The sequence below is a fragment of the Grampus griseus genome (genome assembly GCF_964374135.1).
Source record: "Grampus griseus genome assembly, chromosome: 20".
NCBI classification, from domain to species: domain Eukaryota; kingdom Metazoa; phylum Chordata; class Mammalia; order Artiodactyla; family Delphinidae; genus Grampus; species Grampus griseus.
The window spans coordinates 52,049,665-52,070,183 of NC_139014.1; the positions used below are offsets into that span (position 1 = coordinate 52,049,665).

The following is a 20,519-nucleotide window of genomic DNA, read 5'->3' on the forward strand; positions in this document are numbered from 1 at the left end:
GCCTCTGAAAAGGCTTCATGGGGCCAATTTCACAATGCTAGGGTATTCGGTCTCCGGGCCCAGCATGTAACCCCTCGAGTTCCACGCTCGGGGCTGACCTTATCCCAGGCGGGCGCCCCGGTGGTCAGGAAGCGTAATCACGGCTGTCTGTGGACGCCGGCTCCGCCGGGGCCGACGGCTGGCAGCGCTGAGGGAGAGCTTGGGCCTGAGCCGAGGGGAACCCGCCCGTGGCGGGGGCGCAGGCGGCTGCAATGCGTCAGCGACCCGCCCCCTCGGCCCTCCCACGGGCGGGGCCAGCCCCGATGGCGCTGACTCAGCAACGCGTGGGGGGAGTTTTGTCCCTCCGCGGACCCCGTTTCTCTCAGCCGTCCGCTACCGCTGAGCCGGTTTCCTCTTTCCGGCGGTCGGGGTGCGAGAGCCAGGTCGGGCCGCTTAGGCAGCGAGCTGCTGTGCAGCCCCGGCTCTTGCCTGAGGACCCCGAAACTACCGTTCCCCCGCCGGGCAGCGTGGGCGCCATGAACGACGCGGGTGAGGCGCCACTCCTCCCCGCCGAGGGTAAGCCGGGGGGCGCGGGTGGCCTCTGGGGACTCAGCTGCGCCCCGGAGGCCCGGCGGCGGGGAAGGGCCGGGGCGGCGGGGAAGGGCCGGGGCCGGGTCCCGGGGCGATGGTGAGGGTAGAGCTTTCTGGGTGGGCTGGAGCGGCCCGGAGGGAGGCAGCATCGTGGGCGAGGACGCCGGTGAAGGGCTTCTCCGCTGCTATGGTCACCACGGGATGCTCTTACCAAGTTAGAACCCGAGTGTGGGAGTCCCGGATCAGCCCTTCTCAGCCTCTTTTTGATGTTATAATCAATCCCGTTTGGTCTTTTAGCAGGACTGAATTCGGAGAAGGTAGCTGCTCTGCTTCAGAAACTGAATTCCGATCCTCAGTTCGTACTGGCCCAGAATGTCGGCACCACCCACGACCTCCTGGACATCTGTCTGAAGAGGGCCACGGTCCAGGGTGTTCAGCATGTGTTCCAGCACGCCGTGCATCCTGAAGGCAAGCCCGTCACCAACCAGAAGAGCTCAGGTGAGGTCTTCAAACTTCTTGCACACTTCCCTTGACTTTATTGACAGCGTCCCATTGTGGTGTCTTACCTAAGAATGGCCTTGGGGAGAAGAGGTTTGGATAGAAAGAAGTTGTAGTGAATTTTTAGAGAACAGGCGCCAAGTACAGGCAGGTCCAAGAAGGTTACTTTGTAACTTGTTTTCGTGCTCTGTGGTTCGTTAATATATTTGATTTGAGCACTAAAGTGACTGACTAGCCCATGGTCATCTGTTTGAATGTAATTCACGATATTCTGTCTTGAAGTTATGTGACTGCAGCCCCATGTCTTGGAGATATATGTTCTTGGTACGAAACAGATCATGCAAAAAGGTTCATGCTCTAGAGGACACCTCCACGTTTCCCTGAAGGCCATGTACAAATGTATGGGTTGGAAAAGACACAATGTAATTGCATCAAAACGTCATCAAATGTTATTTTTAAGTGTACCTTTTGGTTGCAATTTGAACACATGTGCTAATGGGCTAAGTTACCACCAGTAGACTAGTTTGTAATACAGAAAAATACTCATTTCTCATGCCTTGCTGGTCAAGAGCTCTTGCTTTGCTATCTGCTATCTAGCACCACTAGAAAACAGAAAAACAGCTACAGTGGAAGATGGGTTATCCAGGAATGTAAATAAGGACATTCTCATGGCAGAATTGTACTAAAAGGACTTTTTAAAGTCTCTCCATTTTAAAACTACTCCCAGTCTATTTATTTTGGCAGAAAGTAGATCACTGCTTGCTTAAAGCCAGTCAGAACTCAAAGTGTACATTTATAACATGGATGTATTTTATTGTATGTAAATTATACCTCAGTAAAGGTTATTTTTAAATTTTAAGAAAAAAATTATGATCTTGCAGTAATTAATGTTTTGCCACAGTAGAAAGTGCTTGTGGTGGTGTGGCCTGTCAGGCTACAAATTATCCAGTTAGATCCAGTTAGTAATGTTATTAGTGGTCCTACATGGTTTAGATTGCAGTGCCCTTTTAGGGAAAAGCCTGGAAATGTTCATCTAGAACAGATCATGTCTTATGTATCCTGTAATGTCACTTTTATTTGCAAGAGGTACAAATAGCACATGAGCTATGTAGGTTATTTTCCTGCAGTTTTCACATTAACAGTTCATCCAGATTTCCTCACTAGAAAATAATAGTGTGCTTATGAGAGAGGTGGCATACAGATAAAACCAAGGTAGAGATGAGCTATACTAAGTCATTAGTGACTTTTAAAAAAAAATTTTATTTATTTTATTTATTTTTGGCTGTGTTGGGTCTTCATTGCTGCGCGCGGGCTGTTCTCTAGTTGCGGTGAATGGGGGCTACTCTTCATTGTGGTGCGCAGGCTTCTCATTGCAGTGGCTTCTCTTGTTGCGGAGCACGGGCTCTATGCGTGCGGGCTTCAGTAGTTGTGGCTCGCGGGCTGTAGAACGCAGGCTGAGTAGTTGTGGTGCACGGGCTTAGTTGGTCCGCAGCATGTGGGATCTTCCTGGACCAGGGCTTGAATTCGTGTCCCCTGCATTGGCAGGTGGATTCTTAACCACTGTGCCACCAGGGAAGCCCCATTAGTGACTTTTGAAAAACACTGTGTGTAGTTACTTATTTTTAATTATTTTTTCTTCATGTAAGATTACTGTTGTTCAATTGTAGAATATTTGCAAAATACCGATGAGTAAGTATTCTGTCAGGTCTTTATTCTGTGTGTGTGTGTTTAACATAAGTGATACCTTACATATTGTTAGGTAACCTCCCTACCTTTTTCACTTACCAATATATTATGAATGTATATTCATATTAGTAAAAAAGTTATTCCCAGATAAAAGTCAAGGTTTTTCCCCTCTGAATCTTCCTTAGAAAAGAGTTACCCTATGTGTGAGGCTTTACAAAGACTTTGATAATGAGCATTCTCAGTTAATTTAATTTGAAGTAAAGTACATTTTGGCAAAGACATTAATTACTCTGAAATGACCTTGATCCATGCTAGTTTGGGATACTTATGGAGATCATTTGATTGAATCCGTTTTTTTAAAAAGCAGAAAATTTGAATGCAGTATTTTTCTAGGACGTGACCTCACGTGGAAATGTTGGATATCCTTGTAAATAGACCTCTAAAGATCACTTGGTGAGAGATGAAGTACAGAAGTACAGAAGATGGTGACATTGTGGAGTGTGTGATTATCCACTTACAGGACAAATGACGAATATGATTACATGGTGGTGGCATAACATTTTTTAGGGACAGCATTATGCATGGATTCAAAGCATTGCTGTGACTCAAACATAGTAGATGGAAGAAGGATGATGTGTTCTGTTTGAAAGAGTGGATCTAATAATGGTAAAGGCACTGATGCCAAGATGCACATGAAAAGTGTGTATCAGTGTGAAAATGACATGTGAAAGTGGAAAAAACAATGCTTCTGCATCAATTTATTATATTAATATGATTTGAAATATCTAAATATTAAAGCTACTAAATTAAATATTATAGGCAGACAGTTACTATTTCATCTATATTTTTAAGTGTTTATATAATCCAGTTAACTAAATAACTTAAAAAAAAATTCTCGTTGGGGGCATGGGGATTGACTTATGTTAGAGTCATCTTACACTGAAGCATATACTATATATTCCACATTAAAGGGTGGAGACTTTTTAAAGGTTTTGCCACATATTGCCAGATTGCCTTCAGATATTTTTTACCTGTTTAGATTCCTATCCAGGGTATATAATAATGCTGTTTCCCCAGGTCCTTGCCAATATTGGGCATTATTAATTGAAAAATAACGTTTCTCCATTTAGCAGGTGTCTTATGATGAACTTTAAAAAAATGTTTCTTGGCTATTTGTATCTTTTTTGACTATTAAATTAGCTGTTCATGATCTTTGCTCATGTTTCTCTACCAGTATTTCTTTTTCTAATGTAATTTTCTTAGGTGATTTGTAATTGATTCTTTATGTGATACGTAAAGCGATTTTTTTATATGTTAAGGATATAAACCTTTGCATATACATTGCAGATAGTAAGTACTACCTTTCTTGTTTTTGTTTTTGTATCTTTCTGCTCTTTCTGATTTGGTCTTAAATTGTCCAAGATCTTGTCATAGATTCAGTGTTGGGAAATACAGTTGGAACAATGGAATCTATGTGAACATTCATCATAATTTCTTGATTTGCTTTCTTTTTTCAGGGCGATGCTGGATCTTTTCTTGTCTGAATGTTATGAGACTTCCATTCATGAGAAAATTAAATATTGAAGAATTTGAATTTAGTCAGTCTTACCTCTTTTTCTGGGACAAGGTATGGGACTGATCTTGAAATATTCTTTTTGTTTCAATATCAACCTTGGTAGGGACTATCTCTTCGTTTCTTGCTTTTCTAGTTGTAGTCTGCCTTCCATTATAGATGGGACAGCATTTATTCTGATTTCCAAAGTATCAAAAGTTGACTCTTTCCAAAGGCAGAACTACTTTTGGTTGGTAGGTGGCTACTTTTTGCAATGAAATAATAAGTCTGATGACTCACCTTACTACTTCCTTGTTTCTTTCTTATTTAAAATTTTTTATTTTGTTTTCAGTGATTTCCCCTTTTAGCATCTTTAAGTAGATTATTTGTATTTCTAGGACCTAATTCCCTTTCTCCGGGTAATACTTGTCTGAAAAACAGTAAATAATTTTATTCCAGTTTTTTATCTTTAAAGTGTATGTTATATGTGTCCATTAGATCTTTATTGATTGAAGACTCTAAATATCAGATTTTTCTGTTTCAGAATAAAGCAGTGCCTTGATTTGGATAAACTATTACAATGTGTACACACAGATAAAGGAAAACACTTCAGACATTCTCATGAAGCCAGATACTGCTTTTTTTTTTTTTCCCCCCCACACACACCACGTGACATGTGGGATCTTAGTTCCCCGACCAGGGATCGAACCCATGCTCCCTGCAGTGGAAGTGCGGAGTCTTAACCACTGGACCCCCAGGGAAGCCCTAGAGATACTGCTATGTAATTACCAACTTTAGTGTAAAAATACCTACACTGTTGGGTCTACAGTAGTTCCAGGACTCATATTCTGTTGATAATGCCAATAAAGATATTAGCTCTCTTCTCCTTTAATTTTATTTAACTTCTCTTACTCTAGGTTGAACGCTGTTATTTCTTCTTAAATGCTTTTGTGGACACAGCCCAGAAAAAGGAGCCTGAGGATGGTAGGCTGGTGCAGTATTTGCTTACGAATCCTGCAAATGATGGAGGACAATGGGATATGCTTGTCAATATTGTTGGTAAGAGCCTTTCTCTAATGAAACTGAAACCCAGCATGATCAAGCACGGCTCTGTAGTTAGGCATAGGCCATTTCTTTGGTGGTTAAGTACAGAGTAGAATTGGTCCCCAGAGGGGTATACAGTTAGCTCTAAGAACCTTTATCTCACACTCTTACCTATTAAGTACCTTTCTTAAATTAGAGGTAAGGAGATAGGTACTGTGAAGGTTGAGTTAGAGAAGAAAAGGTTGTATTAAGTAGAACTAACTTTCTATGAAAAAGTTTATCTCTTATCCATTGATGTAATCAAGAAACGCGTTGAAACTGCAACTGTTTGAAAATGTCCTCATTCAAAAAATTGTCTTTTGGAGAAACTTCATCATGCTGAATACTTTACAAAGTGTGTTAGATTAAAAAGAATTAATTCAAGATAAATGGATAAATAAGCAGATTAAATGACCTGTTTAATAATATTGTAAGCTCATTAAGTTTTCTGAGTTAGACTAGCAAAATATGGCCCTTTTTTTTTTTTGTGGTATGCAGGCCTCTCACTGTTGTGGCCTCTCCCGTTGCGGAGCACAGGCTCAGCGGCCATGGCTCACGGGCCCAGCTGCTCTGCAGCATGTGGGATCTTCCCGGACTGGGGCACGAACCCGTGTCTCCTGCATCGGCAGGCGGACTCTCAACCACTGCACCACCAGGGAAGCCCAATATGGCCTATTTGAAAAAGCAATAGTTATTTTTGCCAGGGTTCCTGTCACTGGAGTATACGTTTACTTTATTGAACATTAAAATTTGTTTTCTTTTAGAAAAATATGGTGTTATCCCTAAGAAGTGCTTCCCTGAGTCTTATACAACAGAGGCAACCAGAAGGATGAATGATATTCTGAATCACAAGGTACAGCATATGGAGCAGGGTGGGATTGCATGTAGTATGCTTACCTTAAAACTCCTAACTGATTTTCCAGGGACGTTCCTGGGCATTTCAGTATACACAGTCTATGTATAAGATAGCTACTCAGTGTCTATCCAAGGCAATGTAGTCTCATATTAACTTTAAAAATAATTGAGATTAGGGTGGTTTTTTTCCTTCTCTTTAAAAATCTCCCACTTTTATTTCTATTGATTTTAATATTTTCTTATGGGTACTGAGGAAAGAAAGTCCCATTCTCAGCCACAAGCATGCTAACTTGGTTCTAGTGGAGGTGGACTGGGGCAGCTTTATGTTCTAGTAAAACCAAAAAGAACTCTTTGGAAGACTTCCTCAAAGAGTGTGCAGAGTTCTGCGGCTTCCCCAATCTATATCAGTGTAGTTTATCCATTCACTTAACATTTGATGTAGTCACTGAACTGCTTTTTATTGCCTCAGTTGTCTTAATGAATCATTCTCTCTTCTCTACATAACCCATTTTCCCAAGGAGGATTGTGAATCCTACAGGGATGCTGCTCTGCCAGCCAGACATCTTTTTTAAGAACTGGGAGTTGCCAGAATCTGCTGTCTTGATCTATGAGGCTAAAATTGGATTTGTCATCCCTGGGAGAAAGACTACATTTTAAAATAAACTGTAAATGTGTTTCCTCAATATTAGAAGTAGGTTATTTTCCGCCCAGGAAACTGGGGATTATTATCCACAGGCTAAAAGGTCATTAATAGTATAGCATTGAAAAAAAAAAATAGTATAGCATTGGATTCCATTTCAGGTGGGAGCAAGATTCTCTTTAGCACGGTGGTTAGGTTTATGACTCACCTTTATCTTTGGCATCTCTCAAAATTGAAAACAACAAAAATGAAAAGTATATTGGGGGTTGGCATAGCCATGGTCACAATGATTTTACAGGGAAGAAATGGACAACCAGTAAAATTGTAAATTAAAGTCTATTAGAGTGACTTAGTGGCATAATCAGCTTGTCTCTTGCTTTTTCAGAGGGCGATGGCATTATGGAATTACATGTTTTCCCCATCCCCAGACATGTATCACAGAGGGTGCCATCAGTTGCAGAGCATGAACAGTTCCATCTAGTATTTTTGGGGAGTGATCCATGTCTTTTCTCCTTATGGAGAGTGTTTTTAGCTCTGTGTTTAAGTGGACTGGTTGGGGAAAAATGCATTTGCTTTTATGAACTTTGCCCGGGGTCTTGGCTGAGTTATACCTCAAAATAGAGCTAGCACTGGTCTATTAGGCTCATTTATAGTTGAATATGGGTAACTGAATAAGTTTCTGTCATAGATGAGAGAATTCTGTATACGATTAAGGAACCTGGTACACAGCGGCGCAACCAAAGGAGAAATCTCAGCCACACAGGATGCCATGATGGAGGAGGTAATAACGATTATTTGGACTTTTTGTGTCCCTTCTAAAGAACTCTCAGAATATTCCTATGTGTTACATTGATTGGGAAGCATGGTCATTGTAGTTAATGTTGAATTGAATTGAAAATTACTTATTTTAGGGACTTCCCTGGTGGTCCAGTGGGTAAGACCCTGAGCTCCCAATGTGGGGGACCTGGGTTCAAGCCCTGGTCAGGGAACTAGATCCCAGATGCATGCCGCCACTAAGTAGTCCGCATACCACAACTAGATATCCTGCATGCCACAACTAAGACCTGGTGCAGCCAAAATAAATAAATAAGTAAATATTAAAAAAAAAAAACAAAAAGCGGCTCCCCTGGTGGCGCACTGGTTAAGAATCTGCCTGCCAATGCAGGGGACACGGGTTTGAGCCCTAGTCCAGGAAGATCCCACATGCCACAGAGCAACTAAGCCTGTGTGCCACAACTACTGAGCCTGTGCTCTAGAGCCTGCGAGCCACAACTACTGAGCCCGTGTGCCACAACTACTGAAACCTGCACGCCTAGAGCCCATGCTCCGCAACAAGAGAAGCCACTGCAATGAGAAGCCCATGCACCGCAACAGAGAGTATCCCCTGCTCGCCCCAACTACAGAAAGCTCGCGTGCAGCAACGAAGACCCAATGCAGCCAAAAATAAATAAATAAAAAATAAAGTATAGAATCTTTAAAAAATAAAAGAAATAAAATTACTTATTTTACAGCTGAAAAGGCTGAGGTATAAACTTTGCAGTTTAGCATGGGGCTTATATCTTCTATTTCCCAATTTATTATTCTATAATTCACTCATTCATTTCATAAATATTGACTACGTGCTATGAGTTTGCCACTGGGAATACAAAGATGAGAAAGACATGGTCTCTACTTTCAAGGAGCTCAATCTCTTGGTAAAAGAAACACATGAATAATTATAATAAATCCTATGCTAGAGATGTGTTATAAAGGATTTGGTGGTCATAGAGGAGGGAGTGACTAATTCAGTGAACTGAAGGTTTCATGGGGAAGATATTGGAACCAGCTCTTGAAAGAGCAGTAAAGATGTACCAGATGGGTAACTGGGAAAACCATTCCAGACAACAGGAATTGCATGTACAGTGGCATGAATAAAGGTGGAATCTTCAGAGAACAGAGTAGCTGAAACATAACATTTTGTGAGTGTGTTTGGTAGTAAATTAAGCTAGAAAGGCAGAGCTGTGAGGGATCTTAAGTAGATGCCAGGTCTTTTGGTTTTATTCTACAGGAATAAAGATGAGAAGCTATCAATGGTTGTAACAGTTAAAATAATGTATGTGAAAACATTTTGGAAAACTTAAAAAGCATTAAATATAAGGCAGTAATATTTATTATCAAGGCAGTTAAAAATCTTTATTATTAAATACTATTCATAATCCAGATGAATATGTATAAAACTGTGAAATCACTTTGAGAAAAGTACAAACATTTCTCTTTTTCATCTAGTGGGCCCATTACTAGGAATCACTCAACTAACAGTCCTTTCAAGACTGTTTGTATGGAATTAAGATGGCCTAAATTTTTTCACTGCAGTGCACAACATTAATGCTTCACTCGTGTTTTCCTTTGAATTTTAGAGAGGCAGCATAGTGTAGTCGAGAGCATGGTCTCTGGAGTCAGGCTATCTAATCTCCTCATTTAACAGCCATGTGACCTGAGACAGGTTCCTGAAGCTCTGAAGTCTCAATTTGTTCAAGTGTAACACGTCCAGCTTGATACAATATTCATTTCTTAAATATTGTTCGGTGGATGAATACAGAGGTTTCATTTTGCTAGATACATTTAAATTATCTCATATTTACCTCTTTATTTACTCCTTAAGTGTTCTTTGTTAAGAGAGGTATCTGATTGTAGTAGAAGAAAATAGGTTTTGGAGTAGGACATGGGTTTCAGTTCCGGCTCTATCACTTAACAGCTTAACAGATTTTGGATAAAATACTTAACCTGTCTGAGATTCCGTTTGGGGTTTAAAATATATTTCTCATTGGATTTTTGTGGGGATCAAATAAAGAATTAAGTATAAGAGTATAAGGCATAGTGCCTGGTACATAGCAGTGGTCCAATAAATGTTAGTTTTTTCCCTTACTCCTTGGAATGATCTCTCCTGTTGAGGCCATATCTCCTGCATAATTTGCCTTTATTTATGATTATAGTAAGATGGTGGGGTGTAGTAAGGATGAAGTTTCTATAAAGAGTCATGGAAACAGGCTCAGATAATACTTATTGCAAAAAACAAGCATTCTGTTGGCTTAAGATGTTTGCTTTAATGATCTTTTAAATGATATGTCTAAAATCCATGTTCTGACTCTGGGATTAGCTGATAACAATTAGGGCAGGTTCACTTCCCTGGTGGTCCAGTGGTTAAGACTCTGCGCTTCCAGTGCAGGGGGCGCAGGTTCGATCCCTTGTTGGGGAACTAGGATCCCACATGTGGTGTGGTGCGGCCAAAAGAAAAAAAAAAAAAAAAGAATTAGGGCAGGTATATTTCACATATCATTTTTCTCCTGTTCTTAACCTTGGAAAAATAGTACACCACTACCTTACCAAGTCCTGAGTATGGATGTTTTATAAATAGAGTTGTTTACTTAATGATTCTAGGTAAACTGTTGACTACAGAATTCTGTGTGGTATAGGTCTTTAGATTTTTACATCCCATAGATAACTCTTTATTTAACCTGACTCTTATGTAATGAAGAGTCTAGCTGTGGTTTTAAAGCCACAAATTAGTACATATGTTTTGCCTAGCCTTGTAGGCACATCAAAATGATGACTTAACAGCCATGAAGCTCAGATAGCTTTGAATGAAATGTATTTATGCTAAAGGCATTCTTTCTAAGAGAAGAGAAAGGCAGGTTGTTTGTTGTGATGACAGGCAAGGCAGATCTGGAACCGTGTAGTCACTTCTTTTTTTTTTTTTTTTTTTTGTGGTATCACTGTGTGGCCTCTCCCATTGCAGAGCACAGGCTCCTGACGCGCAGGCTCAGCGGCCATGGCTCACGGGCCCAGCCGCTCCGCGGCATGTGGGATCTTCCCGGACCGGGGCACGAACCCGCGTCCCCTGCATCGGCAGGTGGACTCTCAACCACTGCGCCACCAGGGAAGCCCCCAGTGTAGTCACTTCTGTTGTAGTGTTTTCTTAGTGTGTCTACTCTCTTTTAGCCTCCAGATTCCCTTAGGATTATTAAGTGTATTCTCTACCAAAACTCTGTTAAAAAGCAAAACATAAAACAAAGACCAGAAACAATATTTATCAGTGCCATAGGAAGAGACAGGGAGTCATTATGATTTACTCAGGAAATTCTATAGCAGTGGCTCTCAGCTCTTAAAAACAATATATGGGGGCTTTCCTGGTGGCACAGTGGTTGAGAGTCTGCCTGCCGATGCAGGGGACACAGGTTCGTGCCCCGGTCCGGGAAGATCCCACATGCCGCGGAGCGGCTGGGCCCGTGAGCCATGGCCGCTGAGCCTGTGCGTCCGGAGCCTGTGCTCTGCAACGGAAGAGGCCACAACAGTGAGAGGCCCGCGTACCTCAAAAAAACCAGAAAAACAATATATGGGCTTAGGCTTGCTTCAGACCTAAGGTCAAGGTCATTTTCCTTGAGATTAGGGCCTAGTTATCTTTCTTTTGGAGGTATACCCATTTATTTTTTCAACTGAACAATTAACTTCTTAGTTTGAAACATACAACATATTTGAATTACATTTGCTAATCATTCTACCCTGTTGCACATTAGAGGCTTTTGAGTGTTACACCAGGAGCATGAATAATGCTTGTGCTTTTAAACTTTATAAATATAAGAAATTACATACTAACACAGGGAAGGATGACATAGAAAGTCCTTGTGAGCCAAAGGTTATCACTGCTAACACTCTGGTGCATTTTCTTCCATATTTTTTTCATTTAAGATCATATAAAAATAGCTTTAAAAAGGGATCCTATACACTGTTTTATAACTTGTTTTTTTCATTTTCTTTGTCTTTCTCTAAAGCCTATAGTTTCTTTTAATACAATTTTTAAAGGTTACTTTCCATTTACAGTTATTATAAGATATTGGCTATATCCCCCATGTTGTACAGTGCATCCTTGAGCTTGTCTTACACCCATTAGTTTGTGCCTCCCACTCTCTGTCCCTATATTGCCCCTCCCCCCACATACACTGGTAATCACTTGTTTGTTCTCTGTATCTGTGAGTCTGTTTTTTTTTTTGTTATATTCACTAGTTTGTTGTATCTTTTAGATTCCACATGTAAGTGATATCATACAGTATTTTTCTGTCTGACATTTCACTTAGCATAAATATCAAAAATAGAAGAAGATATACAGTGAGAAGTCTTCTCACCCTATTCTCCATCCTTCCAATTACCATGTACCCCCAAATTAGTTTTATTAGTTTTTGTTATTAGTTTTAGCTGTTAGTCATCCTTCCAGAGATTTCTTTTTTAAAAAACATAATAGAAATAGAATTTTTGAGTCAAGGAGAATATACATTTGTAATTTTGATATATAATGCCAAATTAACCTCTTTGGAGGGTCTGTCAGTTTACGCTCTCATCAGCAATATCTGACAGAACCTGTTTCCCTTTAGATTTATCAAGGCAGTGCATTTATCAAACAATCGGATCCTTACCGATCTGATAAGGTACACAGTTGACAGGTAAACAGTCTGATAGATAAACTGTCTCATTGTAATTTTAATTTATATTTTCTTACTTTGAGTGGGGCTAAGCATCTGTTCTGTGAACTATGTATTCTTATCCTTGTTTTTTTTCTTGGTCTTTTATCAATTTCTAGGTATTCCTTAAATGTTACAGAAATTAGCCCATTGTGATATGAGATGCAAAATTTTTTTCTTAGTTTGTTGCTTATCTGTGATATGCTTTTTTTTTTGCTATGCTGAATTTTTTTTTTTTTAAGATGTTGAGGGTAGGAGTTTATTAATTAATTTTATTATTTATTTTTGCTGTGTTGGGTCTTCGTTTCTGTGCGAGGGCTTTCTCTAGTTGTGGCAAGCGGGGCCCACTCTTCATCGCGGTGCACGGGCCTCTCACTATCGCGGCCTCTCTTGTTGCGGAGCACAGGCTCCAGACGCGCAGGCTCAGTAGTTGTGGCTCACAGGCGTAGTTGCTCCACGGCATGTGGGATCCTCCCAGACCAGGGCTCGAACCCATGTCCCCTGCATTAGTAGGCAGATTCTCAACCACTGTGCCACCAGGAAAGCCCTATGCAGAATTTTTTACTTATATATAGTCAAATTTGAAATTTTTTATGGTTTTTAATTAGAAAAACTTTTCTCAAATTAAAAAAGAATTTTTCTTCTAGTACTTATAGTTTTGATTTTTGTGTTTGAATCTCTGATCCATTTAGAATTTATCCTGGCATAGGGTATGAGGTATGGATCTAACTTTTTTCCTCTCAAGGCTACCCAGTTGACGCACATCTTTTCAAATAGTCCATCCTCTCCCTACCCCTTAATTTGAGATGCCATCCATCATTTCTAAAGTCTCCAGGCATGCAATTCTGTTCGTTTAGTGTGTTTATTCATCTGCCAGTAACTCTGTATTTTAGTTACTGAAGCTATTTACAGTGTTTTAGTGTTTGTAGAGTTAGCCCCATCTCATTGTTCTCTTATTGTTTTCCTGGTGAATTTTGTTTTGGCATTTGTCGAATTGTGGCATCTGTACCATTAAAAGCTTCTCAAGTGATTCTGGTTTAAGAGCCACTGCTGCTAAGAAGTCACATTTTCTAATATGGTCTTGTCTTTTGGATTCTGGAAGAGGAAAGGAATTATTATTTTGATAGTCGTAGAGGACATTTCTGACACTGAATAGGGGACTAACCTTTCCCTTGAGGTTCTTAAAGGAAATAGATTATATTCACAAATTGCATTTCCCTTTTGAAGTAAAGCTGCACTTCAGGAGATTGTTAGTTAAATAGGTGAAACTGGAAGGAAGAGAGGTAGGAAGACCAGTTAGAAGCTGCAGCAGTCCAGGTGGTACTAATTTGGCCTGAACGAGGGTAGTGAAGATAGAAATGGAAGTGAGAGAAATGTGAGACATCTCAGAGGAAAAATCCGTAGCACTTGGCAACTTATCTGCCAGGCGTTCATCATTACAAATAACTTTAAGGTTTTAAGCCTGGCAACTGGGGGAATGCTGCTGTGGGTCGCACACGTCAGTAAGAGAAGCTCTTTTCAGAGGCCACCGTGAAGAGGAGAAATACTGACTTCAGAGTGCCTAGTCCCAAGGCACTGTCCAGTTGGAAATGGGTTTCAAGCATATGGAAATAATTCCAAAGTTCAGGAAAGAAAATGATCTAGAAAAGTGATAGTGATGCTAGTACAGGTGGCTGAAGCCTTGCGAATTTTTGAAATTCCTGAGGGAGAATGGAAGGATAGAATAGGTCTGAGTAAAGAATTCTGGAAAATAATCCGTTTCCATAAAACTTCTATTTCTATAAAAGTGAGTGCCAGAACTGTGTGATGTAGGTGCTGGTCATCAGTGTCAGATGCTGCAGACAGGCCAGAGGCTCTGAGGACTGCGGAAAGGCTGCTGATTCCTGAGTAGGGGTGTGTGGAATGGAGAAGGGAAGGAGCTAGGTGGAGAGGAGTCAGACCACGGCACGGAGAGGCAGGGAGTTTCAAGAAGCTCGGCAGTGCGGAGGAGAGAAGTTGATACGCATTCATTCCATAAGTATTCATTGAGTACCTACTAAATATTAAGCATGTTCTAAGCACTGTGGGGGCAGTGATGACCGAAACAGACCTGGTCCCTGCTCACATGGATTTTACATACTAGTGGAGGGAGACAGACGATACACAAGTAAATAAACAATCTGATGTGATATGTACTCTGAAGAACATAGAATGTGCTGATTGATAGGGTGGTTAAGAAAGGCTCCCTGGCAGTCCAGTGTTAGGGCTTGGCTTATACAGCTGTGGCCCCGGGGTTCAATCTCTGGTCAGGGAACTAAGATCCTGCAAGCCGTGGCGCAGCCAAAAAACTAAAAAGGCCTTTCTGAGGTCAAATACGTGCTGAGATATGAATAGCAGGAAGAATCTATCCATTCAGAGATCTGGACATAGAGCATAGCAGGCTGAGGAGACAGTGGGTGCAAAAGCCTTAAGACAGGAGGAAGCTTGGTATTTTTGAGGAACAGAAAGAAGGCAGTGTGATTCGAGCTTGGAAAGAGAGTGGGAATGGCTGGAATAGATTTCAGAGGAAATGAGAACCGGCTAATATAGCACCTGTGAGCCATGGTAAGGATATTGCATTTTATTCTAAGTGAGCTAGGCACCGGGGAATTTAAGCTGAGGAGTGACATGGTTTAATTTTTGTTTTAAAAATACGACACTCTGGCTGTTTTGAGAATGAATGGTAAAACAGTGGGAGAGGAGGTAGGGAGACCAGTTAGGAGGCTCTTGTGGTTGTGTAGATGAGATATCCTAGTGGTTCCGACCAGATTGATGAGAGTGAGGATTAAGAGAAATGAATACATTTGGGGGTGTATCTTGGAAGTGAAGCTGCCAGGACTTGCTGATGTGGAGGACAAGGAAGAGGGAAGAATTGGAGTGATGTATGGTGTCTGAAGTGGGAGGGGTTACAGATAGGAGAGAGGGCTTTTTGGCAGTGATGAGGAAACCTGTGTGTGGTAAGGGATAGCAGATGCGAATGAGAGAAGCAGTAATTGAAGAAGCAGGGTTTTGGAGGAGGGGAAGAATAAATGTGCTCTAAAGTAGTGCTTTCGAACTTTAATGTACAGTTGAATCCCCTGAGCATCTTGTTAAAGTGCAGATTGAGTCAGTAGGTCTGGGTGGGACTAGAGAGTCTGAATTTCTATCTATTTCTTTGATTCAGCCACCACTCTAGAAGGAGTCTCAAGATGATCATTTGACTCTTAGTTACCATCTGTATGACCTCATTTTCCTTAACATCACAGAAGGGCACATACCCCTTAAGTGTACCTTTTTATGTCTTTCCCTGCCTGAAAATATATTTGGTGCCCCCAGAAAGTATCTCCTTCTCTGCCTGCTTTTGCAGGCACAGGTAAGATTTTTGTTTTTAAAACAGATCCTTGCCTTTCTTTCATTCCCCACCAGAAAGCAGTAGAGAGCTGTCTTCTCTCTCCTTTCTCTGCATTATCAGCAGTCACTAAGGTCTCTACTCCTTCCCTCTTGTAACTGGTTCATTTACCATTAGCACTGAACTTTCTTCAAAGTTCAGCTATATTCTTTGACCACTTATGTGTCCTTGCAGTCATTCTATTCTGTGATCAATAGGTCATTTTACCTATGAGCCTAATTTCTCCATCAGTGAAACTAAAAAGTCAGAGTAGGTGATTTCTTAATGGCACTGTAGCTTTGTGTTTTTATAACAATAGAAGTAAGTAATATTTCTACAGTGCTTTAGACTTTACTAGGCAATACAGTATTGTAAATACAAATGAAGATTCTAATATTCTGTCACTTCTGCAGTAATCATTCCAAGCACTGAAATCTTTTAGCTTTACCAATTTTGCTCCATTTCAGGTAGCTTGGTTGTTACCATTGCACTACCTTCCCATTCTAACATTTCTAATTATTACAGTTTCCTCCATTCTGCATCTGCCTGTAGCTGGCTTTCAACTCTCACCCTTCTAAGTATTCATGACTGACTCTCAACTATTGCATCCTGCCTTCCTCCTCTCACTTGATGCCTGTCTCCAGTTTAGCCATGGGTATAGGAATTGACTCCATCCCACATCATTTGTCTTTAAATTGGGGTTACACATTCTTTCCCTATGTCCTGTATTTCATGCTTTCTGTGTCCTTTTTCTTTTTTCCATTCCCTTTCCTGGTTTTATTATCTACCAGTATTCAGTTCTGCATAATGACTTGTGTTCAGTGTCCAGTATCTTTTTTTGTCCTGAATACCAAGTGCATCTTGTGAGAAACAGGTGACACTCCCAAGTTGCCCACCAGAGAGCAGACTCAGATATCCAAAGCTCACTGCCAGCTTTGTACTTTGGGAACCGGGAATATTATTTCAGAACAGCAGAGTCTCTTATCAAGAAATGTAGTATCAGCAAGGGCCCTGGAGACTATACTTTGGAGAGTTTTTAAAAATTAGAGTTTGTTTAACTATTGTTAGTTGACATGGAGCCAAATATTCCTTCCAAAGTGTTATAAACTGACTTGAATCTGAATGGCTTTGGATAATTATAGTCATGGTAAACAAAGCAACATGTCTCAAATTACAGTTTTACTAAAATCCAAGAGAAAGAGATGTCACCCTTATCCTCATTCATGCCTTATGTGTACCTTTGATAAAACTCCAGATTTATAAATCATATGCAGTAGGGCATAAGTATTTGTATTCCAAAAAGATTAATCATAGAATTCATTTAGATAACTAAAATGCAGGTTTCCTTTAATGCATTTTTGGGGAGAAGGAAGGAATGATTTAACACTTTTTACTTTAGATAGGGAGTCAAATGCATAATGAGGTATATGTAAATTATAGTGTAAAACACTCATTTATATTTAGAATGTGTTTAAAAGTAAACAGAAATTCACTTAGTTGTCTTAAATCTTCATTAGGCCTAGCCCTAGCCTCCTTTTTTTGGCCAGAGCCTAACTGAACTGGATAAACCACCCTTGGGTGACTGAGAATTAATCAAGATGACCCCATATAAAATGTTCATACACATGTGACAATGATTACTAGTTAAAAATACACATCATTTAAGTCTATAAAACCTTCCTTATTTAAACATGTTCTGATTATATACTTTCACTGTCATTGTGTTTAGTTACCGGTGGCAGTGTCCTCATGATGAAAGGTGCCATTTGTGGCCTTGGTGCTGAGCAAATACAAAACGACTCTCTGGTCCTTATGAATCCCAGACAGAGCTCATTAGTCCATGGCTAGATTAGCTCAATTACAGTTGCTAATGTGATGCCCTCCTGCTGCTTTTCTGTACTAGAAACCAACCTGAGAATGATACAACATTAGAAGAGAGGTGGGGCTTCCCTGGTGGCGCAGTGGTTGAGAGTCCGCCTGCCGATGCAGGGGACACGGGTTCGTGCCCTGGTCCGGGAAGATCCCACATGCCGCGGAGCGGCTGGGCCCGTGAGCCATGGCCGCTGAGCCTGTGCGTCCGGAGCCTGTGCTCCACAACGGGAGAGGCCACAGCGGTGAGAGGCCCGCGTACCGCAAAAAAAAAAAAAAAAGAGAGAGAGGTGGTTTAAGGAGCAGCTGTTCAGGCTTATAAAACACAAAGTAAATCCTAGTAAAGGAAGATTCTCTCTTGGGAAACAAAACATAAAATGAAAGGCAAACATAACTTCATCTGTAGGCTAATCTGTTTCTGTTAAGATGGTAGAGTCAGGCTCTGTCTTCCAAAATAACACATGAATTAAGAGTCTTTTTATCCTTAATTATAGGCCTGATGTCATAGGCAGGCCTACATCTAGTTTTCTAGCTTTGGTTCAGAGAATAAGTTTGAGTCTTGGTATCAGGTTCCAGTCTGTCCCAAGGCTTTTTGAGGCCTAGAATGAATGCACTGGAGATGATGAAGAGAAATAAATACAATTTCAGTGGCTGATGATAACATATGGATGCTGATTTAGAATTGGGGGATCTTGGACGTGTGTTCCCTAAAGCCCGATAGGGACTGGGGTATCTAATGAATTTACCTAAAGGTCAGTCGGGAGAAGTCCTGGCTACTCAAAACAACTACTAATGTACAGCTAAGGAGTGTCAAAAACTAAGCTCCTTAAGTGGTCTTTCTGGCTGAAAGTGGTGGGGTTGGGCGTATTAAGAAATCAGGCCGTCATAGATCATTCTCTGGTGATGCTTTCTAGAGCAGAGGCAGGAGCCAACATTTCTGAAGGGAGTGGAGGGTAAAGTGAGGGAAGAGGGTGGGGTCTATCAGGTTAAGGACAGCAGAGTTCTCCAGAGTTGGGGTCCAAGGAGAGGAGGGGAAGGAAAGGTTTATTTCTTACAGGCTATAGCTTTGTTTTATTCTCTAAGCCTTCCCTTTTGTTCTGCTTTTAGGGTCTGCCCAGTTTGAACTCCTAAATTTAAGTTTTACACCAGTCACTGGAGAAGAACTTTCAATTTAAGAAAACTGTTTTTAATGTGGTTCTTCTAGTGTTTGTTGGGATACGTCTAAGGTCTAGTTTCTGTCCCTGATAGATTAAGTCTAGCAGGGGAGACAGTAGAGAAACACAAATAACACTATGGAATCAAATGTTAATTTTTCTAGCTCACACTAATTTCTCCCTTCTCTGAATACTTCTGACATAAAAATTTAATTAGTGAAAACTTTCTGGAAAAGGGTCGTCCTGCACTGAGCTTTTTTTTTTTTTTTTTAATTTTTGTTTTTTGGCTGTGCCACATGGCTTGCGGGGTCTTAGTCCTCTGACCAGGGATTGAACTCGGGCCCTCGGCAGTGAAAGTGTGGAGTCTTAGCCACTGAACCGCCAGGGAATTCCCTGCACTGAGTTTTATAGCATGCGAGTAGGATTGGGTTTTGAGGAACAGAAGAGACAGTAAAGTTATGAAGGTGACAACGAGCTGAGTGCATTGAGTGGACAGTAAGGAGAGACATAGACAGGCCTGACGGGTGAGCAGGCTCCATGATGGGAAATAAGGTTGGGTGAAGTTACAGAGAGCCTTTAAAATCCAGCCGTGTTCATCAGAGAAATGCAGGCTAAAGCCACATTGGGGATACCACTACTTACCCACCAAAATGGCTAAAATTAAAAATACAGTGCCAGGCTCGGCAAGAATGTATTGTTAGAACCACTGGAACTCCCTTCCTTTGCTGGAGAGTATGTAAATTCCTTCAAGCCCCTGGAAAACCGTTTGGATAAAAATATTCTTAGCTGCTTTATAGATAACCCTACACTGAAAACAACTCACATGTCCACCAACACAAGTGAATAAATTATAATATATTTACACAGCAGTAAAGACAAATTAGTGATACCCACAGCACCATGAGTGAATCTTACAGGCATTATGTCAACAAAGGTTACCATACACAGCAAAGAATATGCTGTGTGATTCCATTTATATGAAATTAAAGAATAGGCAAAAATAATCAGTGGTTATATAAGCCAAAATGATGCTTAAACAAAAAAAATGATGCTTACCTTGGGGAAGGTGTGGTTATTGATTAGAAGGGAGCTAGGGAACCTTTGGGACCCTGGAAATATTCTGTATATTGATTTGAATGGTGGTTACATGGGTGTATACCTATGTAAAAAATTGAACTGAGCTGTATATGTAAGATTAGTGCACTTTGCATACCTGTTGAATGTATGTTATGCCGAAGTAAAAAAAAGAAGACAAGTAGATCAGGTCATGGAGTTTAGATTTGTTATGGGAGGTAATAGGAAAGCATTATTGAATCTTCAACAAAGAAGTGACTTGAAGAAAGGGTGGTACTTCTGAAATTATTCATCCTGTGGTGGAGAGTGGAACAGTGTTCACATCATTTATCATATCTAGGTCTGATATAGTGCTAGATGCTATAGGAGATACAAAATATCCATGACCTGGTCCTTATCCTTGAGAAGTTTATGACCTTTTGTAAGAGACAGGTTATAGGAAACTCAGAAAGTTACAGTAAACGATAAATGCTTAATTCATGGTGTTATAGAAATAGTGCTGAGGTCAGACCTGGGTTCAAATCCTAATTTTGCGATTTACTGGCTTTAGGACTTCAGTCAAGCTGTTTATTTCCCTGAGCCTTGGTTTCCTTATCTGTAAAATGTGAACAATACCTACCATTTTTTTTAGAGGATTGAGAGATACGATATTTAAAAATTG

The 20,519-nt window shown here is 40.6% G+C and overlaps 1 protein-coding gene across 2 annotated transcripts in view; it reads left to right on the forward strand.

The window, feature by feature from the left end:
* Positions 1-302: 302 nt before the first annotated feature.
* Positions 303-20,519, forward strand: part of BLMH (bleomycin hydrolase) — a gene marked incomplete at its 5' end in the record, with an annotated part of 43,298 nt that continues 23,081 nt past the window's right edge. Inside the window, 6 exons of one of the 2 annotated variants that reach the window (XM_082679553.1) lie at positions 303-555; positions 868-1,068; positions 4,272-4,381; positions 5,224-5,365; positions 6,154-6,242; positions 7,573-7,665. In XM_082679553.1, the coding sequence (XP_082535679.1) occupies positions 303-555; positions 868-1,068; positions 4,272-4,381; positions 5,224-5,365; positions 6,154-6,242; positions 7,573-7,665 (888 nt within the window). The remainder of the gene's footprint in view (positions 556-867; positions 1,069-4,271; positions 4,382-5,223; positions 5,366-6,153; positions 6,243-7,572; positions 7,666-20,519) is intronic. The other variant, XM_082679554.1, reaches the window with a different exon arrangement.